General features: G+C 46.5%; 3 protein-coding genes across 8 annotated transcripts in view; 2 read left to right on the top strand and 1 right to left on the bottom strand.

Annotated features, from left to right (window-relative positions):
- RB195_019399 (uncharacterized protein) overlaps positions 1-25564 on the bottom strand; it is a gene marked incomplete at both ends in the record, with an annotated part of 53191 nt that overhangs the window by 2087 nt on the left and 25540 nt on the right. For 2 of the 6 annotated variants that reach the window (XM_064187225.1, XM_064187228.1), the window contains 24 exons: positions 1919-2020; positions 3230-3508; positions 4844-4888; positions 4955-5095; positions 5172-5253; positions 7496-7683; positions 7744-8982; positions 9056-9868; positions 9933-10376; positions 10454-11270; positions 11394-12428; positions 12484-13337; positions 13390-13890; positions 13943-14113; positions 14203-14727; positions 14839-14967; positions 15029-16303; positions 16362-16503; positions 16749-16867; positions 16921-17103; positions 17162-17303; positions 21602-21720; positions 21774-22001; positions 22065-22206. In XM_064187225.1, coding sequence (XP_064043107.1) covers positions 1919-2020; positions 3230-3508; positions 4844-4888; positions 4955-5095; positions 5172-5253; positions 7496-7683; positions 7744-8982; positions 9056-9868; positions 9933-10376; positions 10454-11270; positions 11394-12428; positions 12484-13337; positions 13390-13890; positions 13943-14113; positions 14203-14727; positions 14839-14967; positions 15029-16303; positions 16362-16503; positions 16749-16867; positions 16921-17103; positions 17162-17303; positions 21602-21720; positions 21774-22001; positions 22065-22206 — 9715 coding nt within the window. Of the gene's footprint in view, positions 1-1918; positions 2021-3229; positions 3509-4843; positions 4889-4954; positions 5096-5171; positions 5254-7495; positions 7684-7743; positions 8983-9055; positions 9869-9932; positions 10377-10453; positions 11271-11393; positions 12435-12483; positions 13338-13389; positions 13891-13942; positions 14114-14202; positions 14732-14838; positions 16304-16361; positions 16504-16748; positions 16868-16914; positions 17104-17161; positions 17304-21601; positions 21721-21773; positions 22002-22064; positions 22207-25564 lie in introns of those variants that run through there. The other 4 variants (XM_064187226.1, XM_064187227.1, XM_064187224.1 and 1 more) reach the window with 4 other exon arrangements.
- RB195_019402 (uncharacterized protein) lies at positions 19628-19963 on the top strand (the record flags this gene model as incomplete). The annotated part of the gene is made up of 1 exon (XM_064187231.1): positions 19628-19963. One exon carries the CDS (start codon positions 19628-19630, stop codon positions 19961-19963), a length of 336 nt encoding a protein of 111 aa, XP_064043111.1.
- Positions 20216-20440, top strand: RB195_019401 (uncharacterized protein; the record flags this gene model as incomplete). The annotated part of the gene is made up of 1 exon (XM_064187230.1): positions 20216-20440. One exon carries the CDS (start codon positions 20216-20218, stop codon positions 20438-20440), a length of 225 nt encoding a protein of 74 aa, XP_064043110.1.

Here is a 25564-nt window from a genome sequence, read left to right as displayed (position 1 = left end):
CCCAGCTTAGCTCCTCTCACATTTCCTTGATCCAAATAATAAACGAAGTGTGAACCGCAATAGTCCTAATGAGGTACGTTACAACGTGCTTCCATGTCCCTTTCTCCGGTACTCTGAGCAGCTTTTTGATTAAAACTAAATAGGAACGTAGAATGGCGGAAAGACATATTGAAAATTGACCGCTCACAGCTAGTTGCGGCGCGTGCACAAAGTTGGCGCGCTGCAGCTGAAATGGTCGTAGAAAAACGAAAAACATTTTTTACAGCGACTAGGGAAGGATGAGCGGGGCTCCGTTCCGCAATTTACCTGAACTCTACGCTTTTGCTGAGGGTTCCGAAACACGTCTAAGTCTTGATACGCTGCCCTTAAGTTAAGAGAGCTTTCATAACATTGTGAAGAGCCGTCCGCAAAACCTTGCCACGGTGTTTGGGAAAGTTAGCTGCAAGTTCATATTTGATCCTAAGGGTACCGAGAGACGTACAATTCTTTATCTTTAAGTTCGGACTTTGGAAGATAACACCTGATGATATGCGCGTCTTTACTCAGAATGTAGGGGAGCAAGGATGTTAGAGAAGAAATCTATTCTATCTATTCTTTCTATTTGTACTCGGATCCGTTGAAAAGATCCGGGTAGAAATAGAAACCAGCACACAACTAGTGGGGGATAGTGTTGCCTTCGTCATTTTTCCAATCACTGCAGCAGTCTCTCTACTTGGATTATTGTATTATGACTAAAGAGGTACCGATGGGCATAGCAAATGGTCCTTCCCGTTGCTCCACGTTAGGTGAGCACTGTTGTTGGAGGAGGATGCAGCGCAGTCAGTAAGAGACTGCACTGCCGATTGATGTTTCGGAACCCTTCTAGCACTTAGAAAGCCTTTCAACCGTCCGGGACCGACAAATTGGTACCAGACTTGTCTATGAGGACAAAAACGCTGACCTGAAAGATCGGATAGCCCCTCAAGTCATTCTGTAGGCTGGACACGCGTTAGAAAACCTTCAAGGTGTTGTTGATTTAAGTGAACGCTTTTTCGCACTCCAAACCGAATGATTAACGCTAAATACTACATAAACACTTTCACATTGTTGTACTTTCTTTGAGATCTTCTTTTACCGCTTCTCTATAAAGGTTCGCGAGCTCGAACAGTCCCTGGAAACCCTCTATTCCAAAAACACCTACGCTGGACGAGGCAGTCGTTCACTGGAGACTTCTCCAACGGAGTCGTTCTCATCGTAGTCATAGAGGGTTTGCCCTACCGATGTCTCCAGTCCTGCTTCATGGGACTAGGTAAAGCCGCAAAGATCACAAATGGAAGTCCCAAAACAAACATCAACCGAAGACTTTCCGTTCCCCAGTTTTCTGGAAGATACTGGCCAGCATAGCAAGAAAATCGAATTGGTGAGCGTAGTTTCACGACTACACAAGAGTAACCGAGAGATTGGAAGCCAGCGATAAACGTCTTCCTTCCTTGTGCTACCTTTATCCTATATCCGTCATCCGCACTGTACGCTCGCTAATGAGTCGCTGTTGTTACAAAGTCATTCAAGATCCTAAAAAAGACAACGCCGTTGTGAACGAATGAAAAGCTGAAGGAATTGCCAGCGCTCGACTCGGCGGTGACTCTACTGCCGTTTTAGGAAATTTTCGTTATTATTATCGTAGAACAATATAGAAGCGATGCCTTTGTAGGTATTGTTTTGAATATTTCAACAAACAAAGAAGAACCATATGAGTGAGAGATGACGTATACGAATAAAGCTTATTAGTTTATGTGGTATAATGTATAATGGATAATGGAGCTCTCCATATCTGCTGAAGGGTCCTGAACGGATCCAAAAATAGAGAATCACATCACTGCCAAACTCTTCACATCTGCTTATTCAAGTAAAGATTGAAAAGAGACAAAAGAGTAGGAACCTTCATGTGCTGGAACGACAGTATTGAGATCATCCGTGCTAAATCCATTTAAATTTGTAATATCTATCTTCTCCTTTTGTGAAATGAACTCCGACTTCAAGTCTGAAAGTAGAGAAATAGCTACTGGTAAGCATGCAATTGAAATAGGATCGCTTGAAGAAATTTTGGTCAACGTTGAAGGATGACAAAACAGATAGGAAAGTTTCATGCTGTGTGCTAATAAGTGCAACTGTTTCTGCTATGAAAGATCACTACTAAAATATCTTTCTCGATGAACAACACCGTCAACATTGAACACAGAGGCGAAATATAAAAGGTTGTAGTGAGACTGTTCAGTCGAGCAATAGGGAAAGGTTGAAAATGGTATAAAACAAGTTGTTGGTGACCATTCTTATGGAGTGGATTGTGCCGTTTTTGAATAAGAGGCACTTCCTTTTGTCGCGTCAAGTGCTCAGAAGATAACATCATTCTCAATGCTACAACGCGGAATTTTTCTAACTTGTCTTTTATGTGTCCTCCCGAGTATGTATGTAGTTTTCTGGCAATTGTAAAGGAACATGTGTCACATGTGCTGTGATTGCTAGAATAAGAAAGCTGGAAATCCTCTAAGAAGCACATTGCTAATAAAATCAGAAAACAATTAATCCGTTTGTATGACTGAGGTAAGCGTTAGGAGGTCACGTTTTGAAAAACATGCAAGAAGGTTCCTGGTGCAAGACTAAATGGCAACTGAGCTTCTTTTCTGCTAGCGAGTAGAAGCAGCTTCAGTAAAAAGGTGCATAGAGAAGCGCATTCCTTCCTTTTATTGCAATTTTGTTCTGAGAAATAGATTACTGAAAACATACTTCTCCACTTGTTTTCATGAATTTTCCAGCGTAGATAATTAGATCGAAAACTGGACACGTTCAGTCAGAATTAGTGGAAAATTATACAAGGCCTATTAATCTGAATAATTCCGCACGAAACTGATCTCTTAACATTTTCTATGAGAAATCACTTCAGTATTATAATAAGAATTTTGTCATTTCTTGTATTCTCGATGAGAGCATCATACGCTCACGTTTATGAGAGTTGACATCATAGTTGAGTGCTTGCGTGAAAGGTAAATGAAGCGAGGGAGAAGTGGAATTAAAGCAAATAAAAAGCATAATTGCAAAAAAGCAAGTGAGCAAATGAATACGTGATGGACCGCGAGATATTGGTATGACTAAAGCGAATATGAGGACTAGGTGCTTAGTGCTCAGTGATAGCACACTTAATGGTACAGAATGTGAAGAGCGATTGATTTGGTTAACTGTCGTTAGTACATACCACATTTGATACACTCCAACTTGACAACTTGTTGAATCCCAGAGAATCGCCAGAACGTTGTACTTCTGACATTAGCATCGCATTCGGAGGCAGTAGCGTTCCCGTATCGCATCAGGCAGACAGGACGTGGGTATCTTGTGAAAGCTGCGAAAGTGCAGCCTATTTCATAGCAAATCCTTGCACAATGTTGAAGTGAATATACGGTCGCATCCGCATCGAACTTTGTTGTAAGGTCAGTGAGCTCGCCGGGCACGAATCGAACATGTCGAGAAGAGCAATCTGCACCAGTACATAGAACCACATTTTCCCAACAACTTCGAAGCCAACATAGAAGCAAAAGCAAAAAAAGCTTATACATATGTATAATAAGAGAAGCTATCAATAAAAGTGCTATTTTCATATCATTTTCATTTTTCTTTTTTGCTAGAGCAAAAGCAAAGACGTTGCTATGTATTTGCTTGCTTTCTTCATGCCGTTTAAAGGTATCACCCCACGAATTTGGGGTGGTGCGGGTTTCAAGTGGGTAATGTCAATTCGAGGTCGGAAGATCATGGGGGAAGAGGGTGATTCCGTCCATTTCTTCCTAATTGCCGTAAAAAACGGCCCGGAACATGCGGCGAGTGCACAGGGCTGGCGCGCTCCAATCTAACTCACACAAAAGCCGCATCTTCCGGGCCGTTTCTTACGGCAATTAGAAAGGACTGGACGCGATCACTCTCCTCCCCATAATCTACGATCCCGTATGGGCATAGCTCACCTTCGTTTCTTCTGCGAACTGAATATAGAAACAAATACGGAAGAAATTCTGAGCGTCACATAAATACGTTGTATGCCTCTTTGAAAAGTTGCACCGCATCTATTCTGGGGCACGAAATCATGTTCCAATTATTAGTAAATTATTCAAAACAGCACATTTGGACGCTTCAAAGTTCTATTCCTTCTTACTAATACTTAAGATGAATTCGATCATATAATATCTCCAATATCATGAAACGATCTTTTTACACAGATATTATTGTTACTGATATTTTGGAAACTAGTCACTGCTGTCGCAATTCCGAAAAGACCGGTGTCGGCAGCGGGTAAAACGACTACCACAAATTTTCGAGCATTTCTCTGATTATGCCTTGCCTGAGCAATCAGAGATGAGGTGTGTCCTGTGGGGATTCACCGTCGCTGCTACCTAAATATCTAACTCTGCGTACCTACCCCTGATCACACTCTACATCACCGGCTAGGATAGAATTCACGAGCTACTGAATTGTTATGGAGAATCAAGTACACATTGTCTGGAATTCCTATGAAAGTTATGAATATGAATCTGAATACATGAAAGTTTTGAGAAGTATTGTGATCTGGACTGATATCAAATTTGTTACAGTACTAGAGCTAGAGGTCCATCTAAGACGGTTGTCTGTGTCTGCATGAACGACTGGAGCGTGGCAATTCATGCTTGCACCTACCCAAGATTATCCGCCAGATACATAATCCTCAGGATCATTCGCGAGAAAGTCTATGAGAGCTTCTCTACCTTTACCCACCGGCACAATGTGAAACATTTCTTATAGGTATTCTAATTTTCTTCTGTGGAAAACCTTGCTCACAATAACTAACCTTGCTTTCGCTCTACTGGCTTATGTAGGTACTTCTTAAGTTCACCTAAAAATCATTAAAGTACTTCAGCAAAATTCGTAATGGAGAGGGAAAAGAGGAATAGGGGACTACCTAATTTCCTACTAGCATTTTCCAAAACCTCCGATTGGTGGCGCGGTTGTCCGAGAACGGCATCAAGACCACCAGATGCGAGCGCCTCGATCAGATCTTTGACAGCTTGAACAGGTGGCTCAGTTGTCGAACTCCGACCTCCTGCAAACGTCAGCCAGTCAATTATGGGCTGCATGCATACATTGCCATTTATGTAAGAATAATAAGGTATACCTACCTGCAGCTGTCGTTGTTACGCTCGCTAATTCAACTGTCTTGACTGTCACTTCATCTTCATAATCCAGCTGCTTCGGTGAATCCTGGAAAAAAAAAGAAACAATGAAGAAAAATCATCGTTACTATTTGTTATTTAAGAGCACGGCTGTTGTTATGACGTGATGCCTTGCCCCACAACCAACGGTTTTAATGATAGCTACCATAGATGCTTTCAAAGACTCGAGTAGTTTCTTTTAGACATAAATTTTGAAGGAGCCCAGCGAGGAGTAGTCGAGAAAAACCATTGCACTATATTGAAAACAAATCATAATGTAGGGTGTGCAGTTAGAATGCAGACGAAATGAAATGAAGCTCCAGTTATTTGAATTCAAAGCTAGATGCTAACCAGCACTAAAGATAGCTAAATATAACAGTAAAACATTCATCAATTCAGAATAGACAAGCCCATCAAGTCAAGAGCACGAGTAGTAGAAGAGGCGACTAGGGGAATACATCGAGCCGGCATAATGCTCGCCAAAATTTTTTCGGGTATCAAAAATCGACTGTATATGGCGTTTCGAACAGTCTCAGAGAGCCAACGGCAGTTTTCCAATCTGGTGAGAAACACTCAGATTAAGCAGGTACCAACAAAGACTCTAGAGCTCATCCGAAGAGCGCAAGACGGGATTTAGAAAGATCCGGGACCTCCTTTAGAAATTGCCCTCCGTCTTGGAGGTGAGTCTAGCGAATCCCTCCGATCGCTCAACAGGAACTCAGATAAACCTCCTCCGTATATAAGGTCATTCAAATGTTCTCTGAGGCCGCCAAGCTCAAAGGAGTTAGCCGCTGCAATTTGACTTCTCGACTCCTAACATTCGCGACCTGAACCACAGGTCCGATAGGGAGAAGCCGGACCCTCCTCATGTGAAAGGGTTTGGCTCATGAAGTGCAGCTCAAGTAAAGGGGGTCCTTTCGCCAACCGTTCAAAGGTGAAGGGGGTCAGAGCACAGGCTCTGACTATCGCATCTATGAGCTAAACCCTCTGGACTACTGTCTTTGGCGTAGTTGAGAGAAAAACCAACAAGTTCAGGCAACCTAACGTCAACTCCCCTTGGACAGCTATCCAGATAGAGTTCGCGGCCTGGAACCACGATCGCTGAAAGATGACATTGCACTATATTGAAAACAACCTAAGGGCTAGGATCGATCGGGTGAAAGAAGATCAGGACGGCTGAATAAAAATGCTCAACATTTATAATTTGAATGAGACATAATAGCATTCCCTGGTACCTTTGTATATTTGCTTGAATAAGTATTTCTCCACGAACGTTCTCTGTCCGCATTCTAACGGTACCGGTAGGTGTGGTACCAATTCACAGATCGCGGAGGGATGAAAGGTTTGTTTTTTTTTAAAGACGGTTTCGAGCTATCGATCGATCGTGCAGTCACAGGGAAACCTCTTGTGGGCGGCGCATCCTGTGCGGCAAAAAAGGATACATCCTACTACTTCCAACTTGTAAGGTCATATAATTAATGTAATGCAGTGCAAACTGATGCGAAATGTTGAAATCAGAGTAGAACTTTCCCACCACTTCTACTTTTACTAGTTTTTATAGAATCCTGACTGAAAGAGAAGTTCTAGATGACGCTTGGAAACTTGAGAATAAGAAGTATATCAAATGCGAATAAAAAGGAAGGCAAATCTACCGGAAAGGAATGAGACGTCCAGCTGAAGTTGGAAAGCTCGTCACGAATTTGTTAGCTATGACAAATGGAAAACCTTTAAAAGCACATGGTTGAAGGCAACAATGGCTCCATTAGAGGCATTATCGCAAAACTAACGATATTTGATTTGACGGTTTGAATAAACGATTTAAATTGACGCAAAATTGACGGTACAATAGAAAGTTCGTGTTGTTGATTTGAGTATGAGCGCTCCCACGTTCAATTTCCCTCGATAGCCCTAAAAACGGCGTGGGAACTGCCCTAGTCCCTACGAGGTTTGTTAGGACACGCCACCCTTGTAGAAGCTCCTTCATCCCTCAACAGCCTGTCCAATGGTTCTGCTCGAAAAAAAGCTAAAGAGATCTCACTAATTTTTGCGTGCTCGCTCGTGGACCCGGAGTGTGTGCAAGGGTGGCGCTTTCTAACATTTTCTTTTTTACGCACTAAGGCCGTTCCCCACGCCTTTTATCAGAGCGATCACAGGGACTAAGCGTGGTAACGCTAAGGTAACGCTCATAGTCGTAATCTACAACATGAACTTTACACTGTCCCAGAAAGGCCCCAACGTCGTCAATTTCGTGATGTGCTGTCATCAAACTCAATATAAGAGAAACCTGTTACCGTCTTTCCAGCTTCTTCTTCGTCATCTTCTCCACTTTCATGTGCAATATCTGGGTCGGAGCCTGGCACAAATCCTACATTAATAGGAAGGCTGATTTTATGAGGACGCTCGAGAAGAGTAGGATTGATAATTGAATCCTCTTCGTCAGTGGTAGTTTTCGGTGTGGTATCTTGAATAGACGAGGAATCTGAAAATAAATTTACCAGACCCTGAAAATATGAACAGATAAGGTTGTGAAGAATAATACCAAGTGGTCGAGCAAAAGAAGAAGGGGAAGTAGAATCAGCACCACCAATCCTGGTTGAGGAACCATATGGTCCAGCAGTAGAAGTAATAGTTTCTGTAGCTGGAGATGATCCTGCAGTTGGTTCTGTTGTTGCTTCTTCATTCACGCTTGTCTGTACATTTGGCACTTTATTGCCTTTTATCGACTCTTCACCGCTTGAGTCTATTTCGCTTGATGTAGTTGCCTCATGAGGTTTCTCAACGGTTGTTATTCCATCACCATCAACCTCCGTCACAAAACTTCCATGTTGAGAAGTATTAGTGGTTGTTCCTTCATTGCCAATTGGAGAGGGCGCTGTTGGTGGCGTCTCTGATGGCTCGCTATCACCCGGTGCAGAACTAGTAGTTCCTTTAGGGCCAGTGGGAGAAGTTGATGAAGACGATGTCGGTGATGGCTCATCATTACTGGCTGCAGTAGTTGGAGTTTCCGATGAATCTGCAGCGAGTTCTGTTGTTGCTCCTTCATCCACGCTTGCCTGTACATTCGGTATTTTATTGATTTCCATCGGCTCTTCACCGCTTGCCTCTACTCCGCTTGATGTTGTAGCTTGTTCAGGTATTCCAACGGTTGTTACTTCATCACCATCAACCTCCGTCACAAAACTTCCATGCTGAGAAGTACTGGCAGTCGTTTCTTCAGCACCAGTTGGAGAAGCTGCTGCTGGTGACGTCGCTGATGGCTCGCTAGCAGAAGTAGTCGTTCCTTCAGAGCCAGTTGGAGAGGTCACTGTTGATGATGTCGCTGATGGTTCACCAGAATTCGCTGCTGTTGTTGGGGTTTCCGATGATCCTGGTGCTGGAAGTGTGCTTGCTCCCTCATCTACACTTGCTTGCACATTAGGCACTTTATTGCTTTCATGTGGTTCTTCTCCGCTTGCCTCCTCTTGGCTGGATGTTGTGCCACCAGCCTCAGTGACGGAGGTGCCTGTCCCAGAAGTACTGGCAGTCGTTTCCTCAGCACCAGTTGGAGAAGCTGCTGCTGGTGACGTCGCTGATGGCTCGCTAGCAGAAGTAGTTGTTCCTTCAGAGCCAGTTGAAGAGGTCACTGTTGATGATGTCGCTGATGGTTCACCAGAACTCGCTGCTGTTGTTGGAGTTTCCGACGGTCCTGCTGCTGGAAGTGTGCTTGCTCCCTCATCTACACTTGCTTGCACATTAGGCACTTTATTGCTTTCTTGTGGTTCTTCTCCGCTTGCCTCCTCTTGGCTGGATGTTGTTTTTGCCACCACCCTCAGTGACGGAGGTGCCCGTCCCAGAAGTACTAGCAGTCGTACCTTCAGAGCCAATAGGAGAGGTCACTGTTGATGATGTCGCTGATGGTTCACCAGAACTCGCTGCTGTTGTTGGAGTTTCCGATGATCCTGCTGCTGGAAGTGTGCTTGCTCCCTCATCTACACTTGCTTGCACATTAGGCACTTTATTGCTTTCATGTGGTTCTTCTCCGCTTGCCTCCTCTTGGCTGGATGTTGTGCCACCAGCCTCAGTGACGGAGGTGCCTGTCCCAGAAGTACTGGCAGTCGTTTCCTCAGCACCAGTTGGAGAAGCTGCTGCTGGTGACATCGCTGATGGCTCGCTAGCAGAAGTAGTTGTTCCTTCAGAGCCAGTTGAAGAAGTCACTGTTGATGATGTCGCTGATGGTTCACCAGAACTCGCTGCTGTTGTTGGAGTTTCCGAAGGTCCTGCTGCTGGAAGTGTGCTTGCTCCCTCATCTACACTTGCTTGCACATTAGGCACTTTATTGCTTTCTTGTGGTTCTTCTCCGCTTGCCTCCTCTTGGCTGGATGTTGTGCCACCAGCCTCAGTGACGGAGGTGCCCGTCCCAGAAGTACTAGCAGTCGTACCTTCAGAGCCAATAGGAGAGGTCACTGTTGATGATGTCGCTGATGGTTCACCAGAACTCGCTGCTGTTGTTGGGGTTTCCGATGATCCTGCTGCTGGAAGTGTGCTTGCTCCCTCATCTACACTTGCTTGCACATTAGGCACTTTATTGCTTTCTTGTGGTTCTTCTCCGCTTGCCTCCTCTTGGCTGGATGTTGTGCCACCAGCCTCAGTGACGGTGTAGGTTGGAGAAGCCCGTCCCAGAAGTACTAGCAGTCGTTCCTTCAGAGCCAGTTGAAGAGGTCACTGTTGATGATGTCGCTGATGGTTCACCAGAACTCGCTGCTGTTGTTGGGGTTTCCGATGATCCTGCAGCTGGAACTGTGCTTGCTCCCTCATCTTCACTTGCTTGCACATTAGGCACTTTATTGCTTTCATGTGGCTCTTCTCCGCTTGCCTCCTCTTGGCTGGATGTTGTGCCACCAGCCTCAGTGACGGAGGTGCCTGTCCCAGAAGTACTGGCAGTCGTTTCTTCAGCACCAGTTGGAGAAGCTGCTGCTGGTGACGTCGCTGATGGCTCGCTAGCAGAAGTAGTCGTTCCTTCATGCAGTTGAGAGGTCACTGTTGGTGACGTCGCTGATGGTTCACCAGAACTCGCTGCTGTTGTTGGGGTTTCCGACGGTCCTGCTGCTGGAACTGTGCTTGCTCCCTCATCTACACTTGCTTGCACATTAGGCACTTTATTGCTTTCTTGTGGTTCTTCTCCGCTTGCCTCCTCTTGGCTGGATGTTGATTTTGGGTGCCACCAGCCTCAGTGACGGAGGTGCCCGTCCCAGAAGTACTAGCAGTCGTACCTTCAGAGCCAATAGGAGAGGTCACTGTTGATGATGTCGCTGATGGTTCACCAGAACTCGCTGCTGTTGTTGGGGTTTCCGATGATCCTGCAGCTGGAACTGTGCTTGCTCCCTCATCTACACTTGCTTGCACATTAGGCACTTTATTGCTTTCTTGTGGTTCTTCTCCGCTTGCCTCCTCTTGGCTGGATGTTGTGCCACCAGCCTCAGTGACGGAGGTGCCTGTCCCAGAAGTACTGGCAGTCGTTTCTTCAGCACCAGTTGGAGAAGCTGCTGTTGGTGACGTCGCTGATGGCTCGCCAGCAGAAGTAGTCGTTCCTTCAGAGCCAGTTGGAGAGGCCACTGTTGATGAGGTCGCTGATGGTTCACCAGAACTCGCTGCTGTTGTTGGGGTTTCCGATGATCCTGCAGCTGGAACTGTGCTTGCTCCCTCATCTACACTTGCTTGCACATTAGGCACTTTATTGCTTTCTTGTGGTTCTTCTCCGCTTGCCTCCTCTTGGCTGGATGTTGTGCCACCAGCCTCAGTGACGGAGGTGCCCGTCCCAGAAGTACTAGCAGTCGTACCTTCAGAGCCAGTTGGAGAGGTCACTGTTGATGATGTCGCTGATGGTTCACCAGAACTCGCTGCTGTTGTTGGGGTTTCCGATGATCCTGCAGCTGGAACTGTGCTTGCTCCCTCATCTACACTTGCTTGCACATTAGGCACTTTATTGCTTTCTTGTGGTTCTTCTCCGCTTGCCTCCTCTTGGCTGGATGTTGTGCCACCAGCCTCAGTGACGGAGGTGCCTGTCCCAGAAGTACTAGCAGTCGTTTCCTTCAGAGCCAGTTGGAGAGGTCACTGTTGATGATGTCGCTGATGGTTCACCAGAACTCGCTGCTGTTGTTGGGGTTTCCGATGATCCTGCAGCTGGAACTGTGCTTGCTCCCTCATCTACACTTGCTTGCACATTAGGCACTTTATTGCTTTCTTGTGGTTCTTCTCCGCTTGCCTCCTCTTGGCTGGATGTTGTGCCACCAGCCTCAGTGACGGAGGTGCCTGTCCCAGAAGTACTGGCAGTCGTTTCTTCAGAACCAGTTGGAGAAGCGCGTTGGTGACTGTTGATGTGTGCTGATGGTTCACCAGAACTCGCTGCTGTTGTTGGGGTTTCCGATGATCCTGCAGCTGGAACTGTGCTTGCTCCCTCATCTTCACTTGCTTGCACATTAGGCACTTTATTGTTTCTTGTGGTTCTTCTCCGCTTGCCTCCTCTTGCTGGATGTTTGCTGTTGCGTGCATTAGGCACTTTTGTTTCTTGTGGTTCTTCTCGCTTGCCTCCTCTTGGCTGGATGTTGTGCCACCAGCCTCAGTGACGGAGGTGCCCGTCCCAGAAGTACTAGCAGTCGTTCCTTCAGAGCCAGTTGGAGAGGTCACTGTTGATGATGTCGCTGATGGTTCACCAGAACTCGCTGCTGTTGTTGGGGTTTCCGATGATCCTGCAGCTGGAACTGTGCTTGCTCCCTCATCTACACTTGCTTGCACATTAGGCACTTTATTGCTTTCTTGTGGTTCTTCTCCGCTTGCCTCCTCTTGGCTGGATGTTGTGCCACCAGCCTCAGTGACGGAGGTGCCTGTCCCAGAAGTACTAGCAGTCGTTCCTTCAGAGCCAGTTGGAGAGGTCACTGTTGATGATGTCGCTGATGGTTCACCAGAACTCGCTGCTGTTGTTGGGGTTTCCGATGATCCTGCAGCTGGAACTGTGCTTGCTCCCTCATCTACACTTGCTTGCACATTAGGCACTTTATTGCTTTCTTGTGGTTCTTCTCCGCTTGCCTCCTCTTGGCTGGATGTTGTGCCACCAGCCTCAGTGACGGAGGTGCCCGTCCCAGAAGTACTAGCAGTCGTTCCTTCAGAGCCAGTTGGAGAGGTCACTGTTGATGATGTCGCTGATGGTTCACCAGAACTCGCTGCTGTTGTTTGGGGTTTCCGATGATGCTGCAGCTGGAACTGTGCTTGCTCCCTCATCTACACTTGCTTGCACATTAGGCACTTTATTGCTTTCTTGTGGTTCTTCTCCGCTTGCCTCCTCTTGGCTGGATGTTGTGCCACCAGCCTCAGTGACGGAGGTGCCCGTCCCAGAAGTACTAGCAGTCGTTCCTTCAGAGCCAGTTGGAGAGGTCACTGTTGATGATGTCGCTGATGGTTCACCAGAACTCGCTGCTGTTGTTGGGGTTTCCGATGATCCTGCAGCTGGAACTGTGCTTGCTCCCTCATCTACACTTGCTTGCACATTAGGCACTTTATTGCTCTCTTGTGGTTCTTCTCCGCTTGCCTCCTCTTGGCTGGATGTTGTGCCACCAGCCTCAGTGACGGAGGTGCCCGTCCCAGAAGTACTAGCAGTCGTTCCTTCAGAGCCAGTTGGAGAGGTCACTGTTGATGATGTCGCTGATGGTTCACCAGAACTCGCTGCTGTTGTTGGGGTTTCCGATGATCCTGCAGCTGGAACTGTGCTTGCTCCCTCATCTACACTTGCTTGCACATTAGGCACTTTATTGCTCTCTTGTGGTTCTTCTCCGCTTGCCTCCTCTTGGCTGGATGTTGTGCCACCAGCCTCAGTGACGGAGGTGCCTGTCCCAGAAGTACTGGCAGTCGTTTCTTCAGCACCAGTTGGAGAGGTCACTGTTGATGATGTCGCTGATGGTTCACCAGAACTCGCTGCTGTTGTTGGGGTTTCCGATGATCCTGCAGCTGGAACTGTGCTTGCTCCCTCATCTACACTTGCTTGCACATTAGGCACTTTATTGCTTTCTTGTGGTTCTTCTCCGCTTGCCTCCTCTTGGCTGGATGTTGTGCCACCAGCCTCAGTGACGGAGGTGCCCGTCCCAGAAGTACTAGCAGTCGTTCCTTCAGAGCCCAGTTGGAGAGGTCACTGTTGATGATGTCGCTGATGGTTCACCAGAACTCGCTGCTGTTGTTGGGGTTTCCGATGATCCTGCAGCTGGAACTGTGCTTGCTCCCTCATCTACACTTGCTTGCACATTAGGCACTTTATTGCTTTCTTGTGGTTCTTCTCCGCTTGCCTCCTCTTGGCTGGATGTTGTGCCACCAGCCTCAGTGACGGAGGTGCCTGTCCCAGAAGTACTGGCAGTCGTTTTCAGCACCAGTTGGGAAGCGTGGTCCTGGGCTCGCAGAAGTATAGCAGTCGTTCCTTCAGAGCCAGTTGGAGAGGTCACTGTTGATGATGTCGCTGATGGTTCACCAGAACTCGCTGCTGTTGTTGGGGTTTCCGATGATCCTGCAGCTGGAACTGTGCTTGCTCCCTCATCTACACTTGCTTGCACATTAGGCACTTTATTGCTTTCTTGTGGTTCTTCTCCGCTTGCCTCCTCTTGGCTGGATGTTGTGCCACCAGCCTCAGTGACGGAGGTGCCCGTCCCAGAAGTACTAGCAGTCGTTCCTTCAGAGCCAGTTAGGAGAGGTCACTGTTGATGATGTCGCTGATGGTTCACCAGAACTCGCTGCTGTTGTTGGGGTTTCCGATGATCCTGCAGCTGGAACTGTGCTTGCTCCCTCATCTACACTTGCTTGCACATTAGGCACTTTATTGCTTTCTTGTGGTTCTTCTCCGCTTGCCTCCTCTTGGCTGGATGTTGTGCCACCAGCCTCAGTGACGGAGGTGCCTGTCCCAGAAGTACTGTTTTTATTAGAGCAGTCGTTCCTTCAGAGCCAGTTGGAGAGGTCACTGTTGATGATGTCGCTGATGGTTCACCAGAACTCGCTGCTGTTGTTGGGGTTTCCGATGATCCTGCAGCTGGAACTGTGCTTGCTCCCTCATCTACACTTGCTTGCACATTAGGCACTTTATTGCTTTCTTGTGGTTCTTCTCCGCTTGCCTCCTCTTGGCTGGATGTTGTGCCACCAGCCTCAGTGACGGAGGTGCCTGTCCCAGAAGTACTGGCAGTCGTTCCTTCAGAGCCAGTTGGAGAGGCCACTGTTGATGATGTCGCTGATGGTTCACCAGAACTCGCTGCTGTTGTTGGGGTTTCCGATGATCCTGCAGCTGGAACTGTGCTTGCTCCCTCATCTACACTTGCTTGCACATTAGGCACTTTATTGCTTTCTTGTGGTTCTTCTCCGCTTGCCTCCTCTTGGCTGGATGTTGTGCCACCAGCCTCAGTGACGGAGGTGCTTGAGACTGGTCGTTTCTTCAGCAGCCAGTTGGAGAGGCTGTTGTGTGTCGCTGATGGTTCACCAGAACTGCTGCTGGTTGGGTTTGGCTGGAACTGTGCTGCCCCTATCTACATTGCTGTGGACTTTATTGTTTTGTGGTTTTCCGTTTCTCTTGCAGTCGTTCCTTCAGAGCCAGTTGGAGATGTCACTGTTGATGATGTCGCTGATGGTTCACCAGAACTCGCTGCTGTTGTTGGAGTTGCCGATGGTCCTGCAGCTGGAACTGTGCTTGCTCCCTCATCTACACTTGCTTGCACATTAGGCACTTTATTGCTTTCTTGTGGTTCTTCTCCGCTTGCCTCCTCTTGGCTGGATGTTGTTTTTGCCACCAGCCTCAGTGACGGAGGTGCCTGTCCCAGAAGTACTGGCAGTCGTTTCTTCAGCACCAGTTGGAGGCTGCTGTTGGTGACGTCGCTGATGGCTCGCAGGTAGTCGTTCCTTCGAGCCAGTTGGAGAGGCCACTGTTGATGAGGCTGATGGTTCACCAGAACTCGCTGCTGTTGTTGGGGTTTCCGATGATCCTGCAGCTGGAACTGTGCTTGCTCCCTCATCTACACTTGCTTGCACATTAGGCACTTTATTGCTTTCTTGTGGTTCTTCTCCGCTTGCCTCCTCTTGGCTGGATGTTGTGCCACCAGCCTCAGTGACGGAGGTGCCTGTCCCAGAAATACTTGGTCGTTTCTTCAGCACCAGTTGAGAAGCTGTGGGTGTCGCTGTGGGAGAAGCAGTCGTTCCTTCAGAGCCAGTTGGAGAGGCCACTGTTGATGATTTCGCTGATGGTTCACCAGAACTCGCTGCTGTTGTTGGAGTTGCCGATGATCCTGCAGCTGGAACTGTGCTTGCTCCCTCATCTACACTTGCTTGCACATTAGGCACTTTATTGCTTTCTTGTGGTTCTTCTCCGCTTGCCTCCTCTTGGCTGGATGTTGTGCCACCAGCCTCAGTGACGGAGGTGCCCGTCTCAGAAGTACTAGCACTCGTTCCTTCAGAGCCAGTTGGAGATGTCACTGTTGATGATGTCGCTGATGGTTCACCAGAACTCGCTGCTGTTGTTGGAGTTGCCGATGGTCCTGCAGCTGGAACTGTGCTTGCTCCCTCATCTACACTTGCTTGCACATTAGGCACTTTATTGCTTTCTTGTGGTTCTTCTCCGCTTGCCTCCTCTTGGCTGGATGTTGTGCCACCAGCCTCAGTGACGGAGGTGCCCGTCTCAGAAGTACTAGCACTCGTTCCTTCAGAGCCAGTTGGAGTGGTCACTGTTGATGATGTCGCTGATGGCTCACCAGAACTCGTTGTTGTTGTTGGAGTTTCCGACGGTCCTGCAGCTGGAACTGTGCTTGCTCCCTCATCTACACTTGCTTGCACATTAGGCACTTTATTGCTTTCTTGTGGTTCTTCTCCGCTTGCTTCCTTTTGGCTGGATGTTGTGGACTCTTCGAGCTTTCCGGTGGTTATAACCTCCCTGCCGCCTGGTTCGGTCACTGTACCTTCGGGCGAGGTTGTCATCGTGCTACTAGCAGGCTCTGATGTTACTTGTAGTTTAGCCTCCTCAAAGTCTTCTTTTTTAGTTGTTTCATCGACATTCTCACTTAGAAATCCGTTGTCTGTGCGTCCTTCTTCCGTTGCAGACTTATGTGGCACTGAACATTGTTAATGATAGGAGGTAGTAACTGAAACGTGAGCAAGTCATTAACATACCGCAGCTTAAGCAGTGCATGAACACGGGTTGATGTGGACGTGCGACCGTAACAAGATTTGAATTTGAACAGAATGCTTTGTCATGGTATGACAGTGAACACGAATTTGAGTCCGGTTGGAACTTTGCTCCAGTACATCCGTCCTAGAGAGTGGATAATTGTTTACACATCGCGTTTGTAGCCAATTGCGATCAGTCGCTGTTTAAATGGGTTGGATTATTATTGTGAAGTTCCTGCGTCTCTTCAATTGTTCGTTCTTCTATATGAAGTTTGCCAAAAAAATGCTTCCGATTTTTTTTATATGAAATTGATTTTCATCTCTAACTAGCGCAACTCAAATCTGATAGGCAGAAAGCTGAAAATCAAATGAATGTACTAATTATCGAACCTGGTAGCATCGAAACGCACATATTTCAGCAGTTTCAGCTGTGAAGCTCCTTTCGAAAGTGGAAGTGAAGTGAGGTGGTCGTTCTTCAAGCTCGACGATTTGAAAATTCACGACACATCCTGAATTCTTTCCTTTTCAAAAGTAACATTGGTTATTTTTTCCGAACCGTCACCCTTTTCAAGAAGAGCATCAATTTCTTTTTGCGATATTGTCGTTTCGTTTAGCAGTGCTGGGGTGGACGAATCTTTATCACGTTGTGCTTCAGTACTGGAAGATGGTTCTGTTGTTGTGAGATCTATGTTCTCAGGCTTTTTTTCAGCCTTTGACTCCTGCTCTGCACGCGATTTCAGACTATCTGGAAATGTTTCTTTAAGTGGAATTCAGAGCTCTGTATGCATTGGATGTTAGCTTACAGCAGTTGACGCAATGAATCCACGTCAATTCCTTAGCTTCGTAGTGTAAAACAACTTCTGCGGTAGTGCAAAAGTGTTTGTCGTTGTACGAGAGCGCACAAGACATTGTCTTCGGATCGAATTTCGCACCAGAGCAACCATCCTTCAATTTGCAAACGAAATATAAAGTTTTACTTCAAGACATGAATAAAATGTGTCATGAACAACTTCAGAAGTTTTGATGTAATTTTGCCTCATAGTGTGCTTTATGGGGAAGGAAAAGAGGACAACAAACCAAAGAGTTGCCCACAGGTCACAACCTTTCTAAGCTCAACGAGACACTCACGGGTAAAATACTGCTTATGTCCTGAAAAATCCATTAAAATCATATGTCACTGATATCTAATGAAGTCTAGCCGCTATCCTCGACCTAAAATCCCCATATACTAAAACATTTTTCCATATATGTCGAAGATCCGTAGGGCATTGTTTTGCAAACTTTGCGGAGACGAGAACGAGTTATCAGTCTTGCAAATCAATACATGATCACGATATATTACCAATTAAATAAATTTGACCAATAATGCGGGATAATAATAATAATAATTGGGGTCGCGTTTACGAGTCTGACTGCTACCTGCCCGTGGTGACCTTGCTTTAACTAAACGCGATCAGGCGTACGAGTGTACGCAGTGGGGACGTACGAGCTATATAACCTGCGCTGTTATTTTGCGAAAGATTCCCATACATTGCAAAAAAGTGCCGTCTTCCAGTCCTTTATCGCCAAAGCCCATCACCTGAAAGACAAAGGCCAACTGCCTGAAGAGAGCATGGAATCTTTGGCAACAACCATCCGTTTCGTCACGCTAAACTGCCGAACACTGTCAAGTGAACTCCAACAAACCGTCCTGTCTAGACTTCTGCGATATCTCGGTGCGGGTTTGCTACACTGCAGGAAACCCACATGAGAGATCTGCCTATCATTAGCATCGAGAATTACATGATATACTGCGGCGATGCTGATGAGGAGAAAGCAGGTGGCTGCGCGATAGGTGCGAGGAATGATTATTTAGAACTGATCATTTCATTACACCAACATAGTGGAGAAATTTGCCTCAACATCGTTTACTTGCGCCTTTATACAACTGCGGGATTGCAGAGGATGTACACTCTGGGTCTTGAGTGCCCACGCACCTACGGAAACCGCTGAGGAGCTGAATGCACTGATGTCTAAAATACCCAGCCAACAGATGGTCATTGTCGCAATCGACGAAAATGCGAAGATGGGACTTGACCAGCGATCCGATGTGCTAGAAAAATGATATTATAAAGCGGAGCACACGTCGGATAACTGTTACCCTCTGATCGACTCATACAGGCTTCATCATCACTTCCACGTTTAGGAGGAATCATCGACGACATTAGCTCACGTGGCAGGGTCAGCTATTTTAAAGTCCCAAGAGCGGAACAAGTTAAAGATGAGGAGTCTTAAACTTCAGCTCGACTGCGTTCTGATGAGGAACAATCCTCAATCGGATGTCCGCGATGACGCATGGTTAAAAGCAAAAAAGTTTGAAAGGCGTGGAAGGACAAGAACCCGCGTAAAGCCTATGCTTTACTGAAATGGTATAGCGCAAGATGAAAAGATGTTCAGTCATCAACACTGTCAATGGGTAAGTGAACCTTTCCAACTTGGAGGAATCCCTTTAAGACGTTGTTGAACCGGTTTCTGCCAGTTTCTGAATTCGAGCACGTCGATAGACCGATATATGTGGTTAACGAGGTACCACCGACCGAGCCGGAAGTTCTGGTCTGTATCCAAAAAATTTAAAGATAGAAAATGCGGTGGAGACGGCGGAATTAGCGGGGAAATGCTGTAATATCTTCCTACGTCTGGGATCCGTGAGATGATAGAGATCATGACACGATCTTCGCTCAACATGGGTAGACGTAAAGATAACTGACACGTAGAAACACGTTATCATAATTCCTCTCCACAAGAAGTTATCCGCGACAGACCCTAGAAACAATCGAAGAATCTCTCTGCTATTTTCTGATATGTACAAGGTATTGGAGCGGATTATCTTGGACCGACTTATCAGGCATCGTGAATAAACAGCACGCGACGAGCAAGCTAGCTTTCGTCCTCGCCGATCTACGATTGATCATGACATGGCATCATGCGAGGAACAGTCGATCAGTGTTCATCGTTGGGAGGGTGATTGCAATCTGGCCGCAGTATTTGAAGCTAAAACAATTAGCCTTTCTGGACTTTCAACTCTCCTCATCGAGGCCGTCTTTTCAAGTCACTGCGCACCAATCGAGTACCAGGAAACTTCGTGCGCTTGCTTGGTGACACGAATCAACGAACAACTGCTGCAGTTCGAACACCACCCGGATGTACAACACCGTTTAAGGGGGGTAACTGGAGTAAGAAGAGCGGCAATGGCATGACTCTTCCTGTTCGACTTCGCTATCGACGACGTTATGCGAAGAACAGCCTATCGGTGTCTTGCTGACATCGACTTAGCACCACCCGGGTGCTCCATGAGTGAAATCAAGTACGCCGACGATGTTTCTATACTCGCGGAAAGCAGTACGAAACTTCGACATGTTGTCAGCCTTACATCGAAGCTGTCTGCAGCCTATGGACAACGTCTACGCCTTGATAAATGCAAGCAAATGTGGATCTCCTCGAGACCTCGAACGGGAATCAGGGTGGAGGGTCAACAGATCGAACTCGCCGATGAGTTCTGTTACCTTTGCTGTACGCTGGAGAACAATGGCAGCTACGAAAAAGATATTCAGCAAAGATGCGCTTAGACGATTTCTGCATTTAACTCTCCGAGGAAATGCCTCTGGTCGACCCACAACACCAACTAAGTCAAGCTGCGAGTCTACCTATGCGTAATTCGCCCTATCATGATGTACGGGTCGGAGACTTGGGCAGCGCCGTCTACGGTGATGGAAACTCTTGATTGCACGGGAAGGAAACTGTTTAGACGGCTGTTTGGCTAGTTTTTGCCCGGAGTATACAACAATAAAAAGCTAAAAGGAAATCGATGTGGTGTATCAATGCAGACAAGTGGAAGATATCAGCATCTTGGACCGCCATCGAAAGTGGCTACAGAAAATCGTCGTCGCCCCTCTGGTCATATATTAAGGAGACCGGCAGATCGCCTTGTTCAACGAGTGTTGAGGAGTTTGTCGGATTCAAGCTGGAGGGGACCAGCTGCCCGAAAACGGAAGTTCTGGACTGAGGTGGTGAAAGAGAACATGAGGACACTCGGCGTTGGATAGGCAGTTCAAGGAAGACGTGAGGCTTCGCAGGATATGAAATAGCGACCAATGGATTGATCCTGTGCAAGCTCTCACAGAAGAGCAAGAAGGTTGAGCAGAGCAGTGCTCAAGAACGGCACATCTCGGCGGAAAATGCCGGTAATCCCGCCAGGCGATGAAATCAGCCCGCCGATTAGGTCAGTAACATAATGTAATAATAGAAGACGTTGATTTGGGGTTAATTCCCTCGAAATGTGCTTCAATATTGATAAAGTTTCTTTCAAGCAAACAATAAAGATTAAAGGCATCACCCCACGAATCTGAGGTGGTACGGATTTCAGGTGGAGTATTCTTATACGGGATCGGAGATTATGGAGAGAAGGGTGAATCCGTCCATTTCTTCCTAACTGCCGTAAAAAACGGCCCTGACGATACGGCTTCGAGCGATCCGGCGCGCTATTTTCTATGACGAGTTCGATTGGGGCGCGCCAGCCATGTGCACGCGCCGCATCTTCCGGACCGTTTTCTACGGCCATTAGGAAGAGATGAACGGAATCACCCACCTCTCTATAACAAGTATAAGAATAAGAAAGAATAAGAATATAAGAATACTCCACCTGAAATCCATACCACCTCAGATTCGTGGGGTGATGCCTTTAAAGGGAGCGTATCGCGATTTTGATGGAAAACGCGACGAAAAAGCGAAAACGTAGAATTCGGCTAGTAGATTGCGGAACCCAGTGCGGTTCCTCTCATCTTTATCTAATCGTCGTAAAAAAATGGTGCTAGCGCGGATAGAAGGAACAATCTTAAATTGCTAACCTCAATTTGTGTCAGTTTAAGGCATTTAGCCTTGTTTATTATTTCTTGTTTTCTTCTAGGAATAATTGTAAGGATGCTCGCAGGGTCGAAAGCTAATATGCCGCTTTGAGCATCTGAAAATGAAAAAGCGCCGGTCCTCAATAGCTCATTTTTTGGGATCGCATCCCTTCACCTGTTACGCCCAAGTGTACCCAAATGCCAACAAAAGTTATTTGTATATGGATCCAAGTAGAAAAGGTCCAGATGTACGAAGAATCGTTCCAATTGGTCAGAGTTTTTTTTTGGAATAGAACGTATTTCCTGACACAATTTGAAAATTTTCAGCTTAAACAAAGATTAACAACACGTAACATCACAAACCTGATAACAACGAGTTGCACAAAGCTCAACTGAATCAACATGTAGCTCAATCTCAAATTCCGCATGGAACTGTGCGGGACGTTGTGAGAACGGCCTAGCTTGGAATTTTATTGCGCAACCTGAAAAGAACCAATAATCAGTTGCAGACGAAGTTATTGAGAGTTAAATGTACCTCTTTGGAAGTGAGACGCTGTTTCGGGTCTTGTACGATTACCTTGCACCTGCACTGGTTCGCCGATATCTGGCGTAGTACCATCGGTCGCGAGTGATAGCTCTACTGTTTTAGTGGTGCTTTGAGCGGTAGTTGTCGTCAAAGAAGTAGAATCGTCAGAAGGAACATGAGTCACTGCGGCCTCATGTTGTTCAGCCAACTCTGTCTTATCTGACTCTTTAAGGCTATCTGCAATAATAGTGCATTCTATATAGATGATGCGCAACATTAACGTAATCAAGCGTAACATACAACAATTAACGCAATGGAGCCACGTTATATTCTTCGCATCGTAGTGAAGGTTCACTTTAGCGTTTGTGCAGTACTGCTTGTCATTGTACGAAAGCGAACACGTCTTGCTATCTGGATCATACTTTGCACCGGTACAGCCGTCCTGCAAATACCTAACACAATACATTCCAATTATTGCAACCAGATTCAGAGTGGAATAAAAAAAGGAAGAAAAGGGAGTAGTATAAGAAGCCGGAAGCCCAGTAGACGTCAGCCCAACGTGCTGTCAGAATTTAGAGGAGCAGTGCCTAGTTCAACGACGCTGATTTGGAGTTAATACCATCGAAATGCGCTTCGATAGTTGTTGTGATAAGTGATAAAGTTTCGTTCAAGCAAAGAATAAAGATTAAAGGTATCACCCCACGAATCTGAGGTGGTACGGATTTCAGGTGGAGTATTCTTATACGGGATCGGAGATTATGGAGAGAGGGGTGATTTCGTCCATTTCTTCCTAATTTCCGTAAAAAAAAACGAGCCGAAAGATGCGGCGCGCGCAGAAGGCTGGCGCGCTCCAACCAAATTCATTGTAGAAAATAGCGTGCTGGAACGCTTGAAGCCGTATCTTCCAGGCCGTTTTCTACGTTAGTTAAGAAGAAATGAACGGAATCACCCTTCTCTCAATAATCTACGATTCCGTATACGAATACTCCACCGGGAATCCGCACCACCGCAGATTCGTGGAGTGATGCCTTTAAATACAATATATAGTAGCCAACGGTTTGCGCGAACTGACGTAGAACGTTATTTTTTATTACTACGATAGTGATATTCACGTCATTTCATGTTAGCACATCACTCTTTGCTAACAGCTGAGAACGGAGGAGACTCATACTTCGAATGATGTTCTCACATTGTGGAGATGTGAGAGAAACATAGATGTAAATTCAAGTTTGATTGTTCTCCAAATATAGAACATCTTACATATATGCCTAAATTTTCGGGTTAAAAAAATTGAAGGGAGCGTTGATAGAAAAAAACAATTAAAATTTTACAAAAAATTTCGTTACTGTTATTTCTTATTGATCGGTGAAGGCGAGCAAAGCGAACACCAAAACAGCCTGAAGTTCGGCTTCAGCCGGACGTTCAGGCTGGTTGTTGAAGAATTCATTTAGGAAAACACTCTGTAGTTCTTTCTTTATATTCAATTAGTTAAATGCATCATCCCACGAATCTGGCGTGGTATGGATTTTTGTTGGAGTATACCTATACCGGGTAGTAGATTATGTATATGGAGGTGGTTCCGCTCATCTTCCCTGCATCAGTGTAAACAGACGGCTTCGAAATGCGGCTTTTTACGATGTCCTCTATTGTAACGCGCCACCCTTGCGCCCTGCCCCCGCCAGTGATTCGTCGAATGAAATGAATTGCCTATCGGGGCGTCCGAATGGATTTTCGACGAATCACAGGCGGGGCGGGCGCCAGGGTAGCACGTTGCAATAGAGGACGACGCAGGGAACCGCATTCCGAAGCTGCCTGTTTACAGTGATGCAGGGAAAGACGAGCGGAACCACCCCTAAATACATAATTTACGACCTGATATAGGTATTCTCCAACCGAAATCCATACCACGCCAGATTCGTGGAATGATGCCTTTAAAGGTAGCGCATCGTGAAATTTTCGATGTTTTCCATGTCTCTGCACGAGTTAGTAATGGTAGGAATGTAGTTCATGAGAATGAGGGGAATCGGGCTCAATTCCAAACCACATGCTTTACCTCGAGTGATGTAGGGTGCGAGTATATCGGGAGCGAGCAACATAGTCAGCCATAAACTGAAATGGTTCAACTTCCCAAAACAGGTATAATTGGGTCAAAACGACATGAAACAGTTTCGTAAGCGGCTGCGCTCGAGGCGGCGCGGTGTACTGCATCGGTTGGCATCGTGTAATGATCCTCGCTACCGCCATCCATCTCTGCAGTTCGTCACGGTCCCACCTCGATCCTAACCGCTGCGCTCTATTGCACCGCTTCGAGCGCACCCGCTTGCGCAACTCTCCGTGCTTCATGTCGTTTTGACTCAACACTACAGTAGATTTTTCACAACACCGCTAAATTTTTCATTGCTAGTGAGAATTTGTGTCAGACGAACGGAGACGCGGACAATTTTGCGTGTTCATTTTGTAATATGATAAGAAGCTCAAGCTGTCTCACCAACACAATTAACACAATTAATCAACGAACTGCGGATTGTCCGCAATCTATCAATAGTATTAATCTATAGTAGGAAAAAAAGACAGTTGCAATGCAATTGCGTATATGGCTGCGCTCGAAGCGGCCCGGTGGAGCATAATGGTTAGGATCGCGGGGGACCCTGGCTAGCAGCATCCATCGCTGCAGCTCGTAATGGTCCCACGCCGATTCCAACCTCCATCATCACCACGCCTCTTTGTTTTGACCCGACTATAAATCATTGAGGAAAAGAAAATACGTGGATTACTGCACACGAGCTTTTCTGGAATTGTTGAAGGGTGGTGATGCTGAGTGTGATCTCTCTCACACTCGTGAACTTCACTTCTACCTTGGTCTACTCTTAAAGAGATCCTAACATCAAAAATTGTCTTTATGTCCACGTACGTTGTCACTTCAGAGGCACTAACGTCACCGAAGAAACTCATATTGAATGGAGACAAACAAGCAAGAAAAAAGTGTTTGAGGAGTTCTAAATGAAAACACAGTAAATTAAGGGCAACGTTCGTTCTCCGCTGTTGTGTTCATCACAACATTACGTAGGGAGCGGTACATAGTTTTCGAAATTCCAGAGAAACGCGAAACACCCCACTAACTCAAGAGTCAGAGCAATAAAGAGTATTCAGAAGTCTCAGTTTATCCGACGGCACAACTCTTTCCACCTCAAAAAGGCATAAAGTGAACTTCATCAGTGCCGGAGGCGTGGTGTTTCTTCGTGAAGTGATTTGGTTCAAAATATGTCCCTTAAAGGCATCACCCCACGAATCTGAGGTGGTGCTGATTTCAGGTGGAGTATTCGTATACGGGATGGGAGACTACGGAGAGGGGGGTGATTCCGTCCATTTCTTCCTAATTGCCGTAAAAAACGGCCCGGAAGATACGGCTTCAGGCGTTTTGGCGCACTATTTTCTACAAGGAGCTCGACTGGAGCGCGTCAGCCTTGTGCGGCGCCGCATCTTCCGGGCCGTTTTTTACGGCATTTAGGAAGAAATGGACGGAACCACCCCCCTCTCCGTAGTCTCCCATCCCGTATACAAATACTCCACCTGAAATCTGCACCACCTCAGATTCGTGGGGTGATGCCTTTAAGGTTAAAGGCAACGTTCACGAAACTTTTTAATTTTTGACTCGTAGGAGGTGCGCTTCATGGTTCTGATGAATAGAACATAAGAAGAAAAGCCGATAAAAATCCGGTAAAGCCTCCGGAAGTGATGAAGTTTACTAAACATAGAGTTGTCCTGTCGGGAAACCTGTGGCATTCAATTCCCGGTTTTTC

This window comes from Necator americanus, chromosome II, assembly GCF_031761385.1.
Source record: "Necator americanus strain Aroian chromosome II, whole genome shotgun sequence".
Lineage (NCBI taxonomy): Eukaryota > Metazoa > Nematoda > Chromadorea > Rhabditida > Ancylostomatidae > Necator > Necator americanus.
This window is presented reverse-complemented; position numbering and strand designations above follow the sequence as displayed.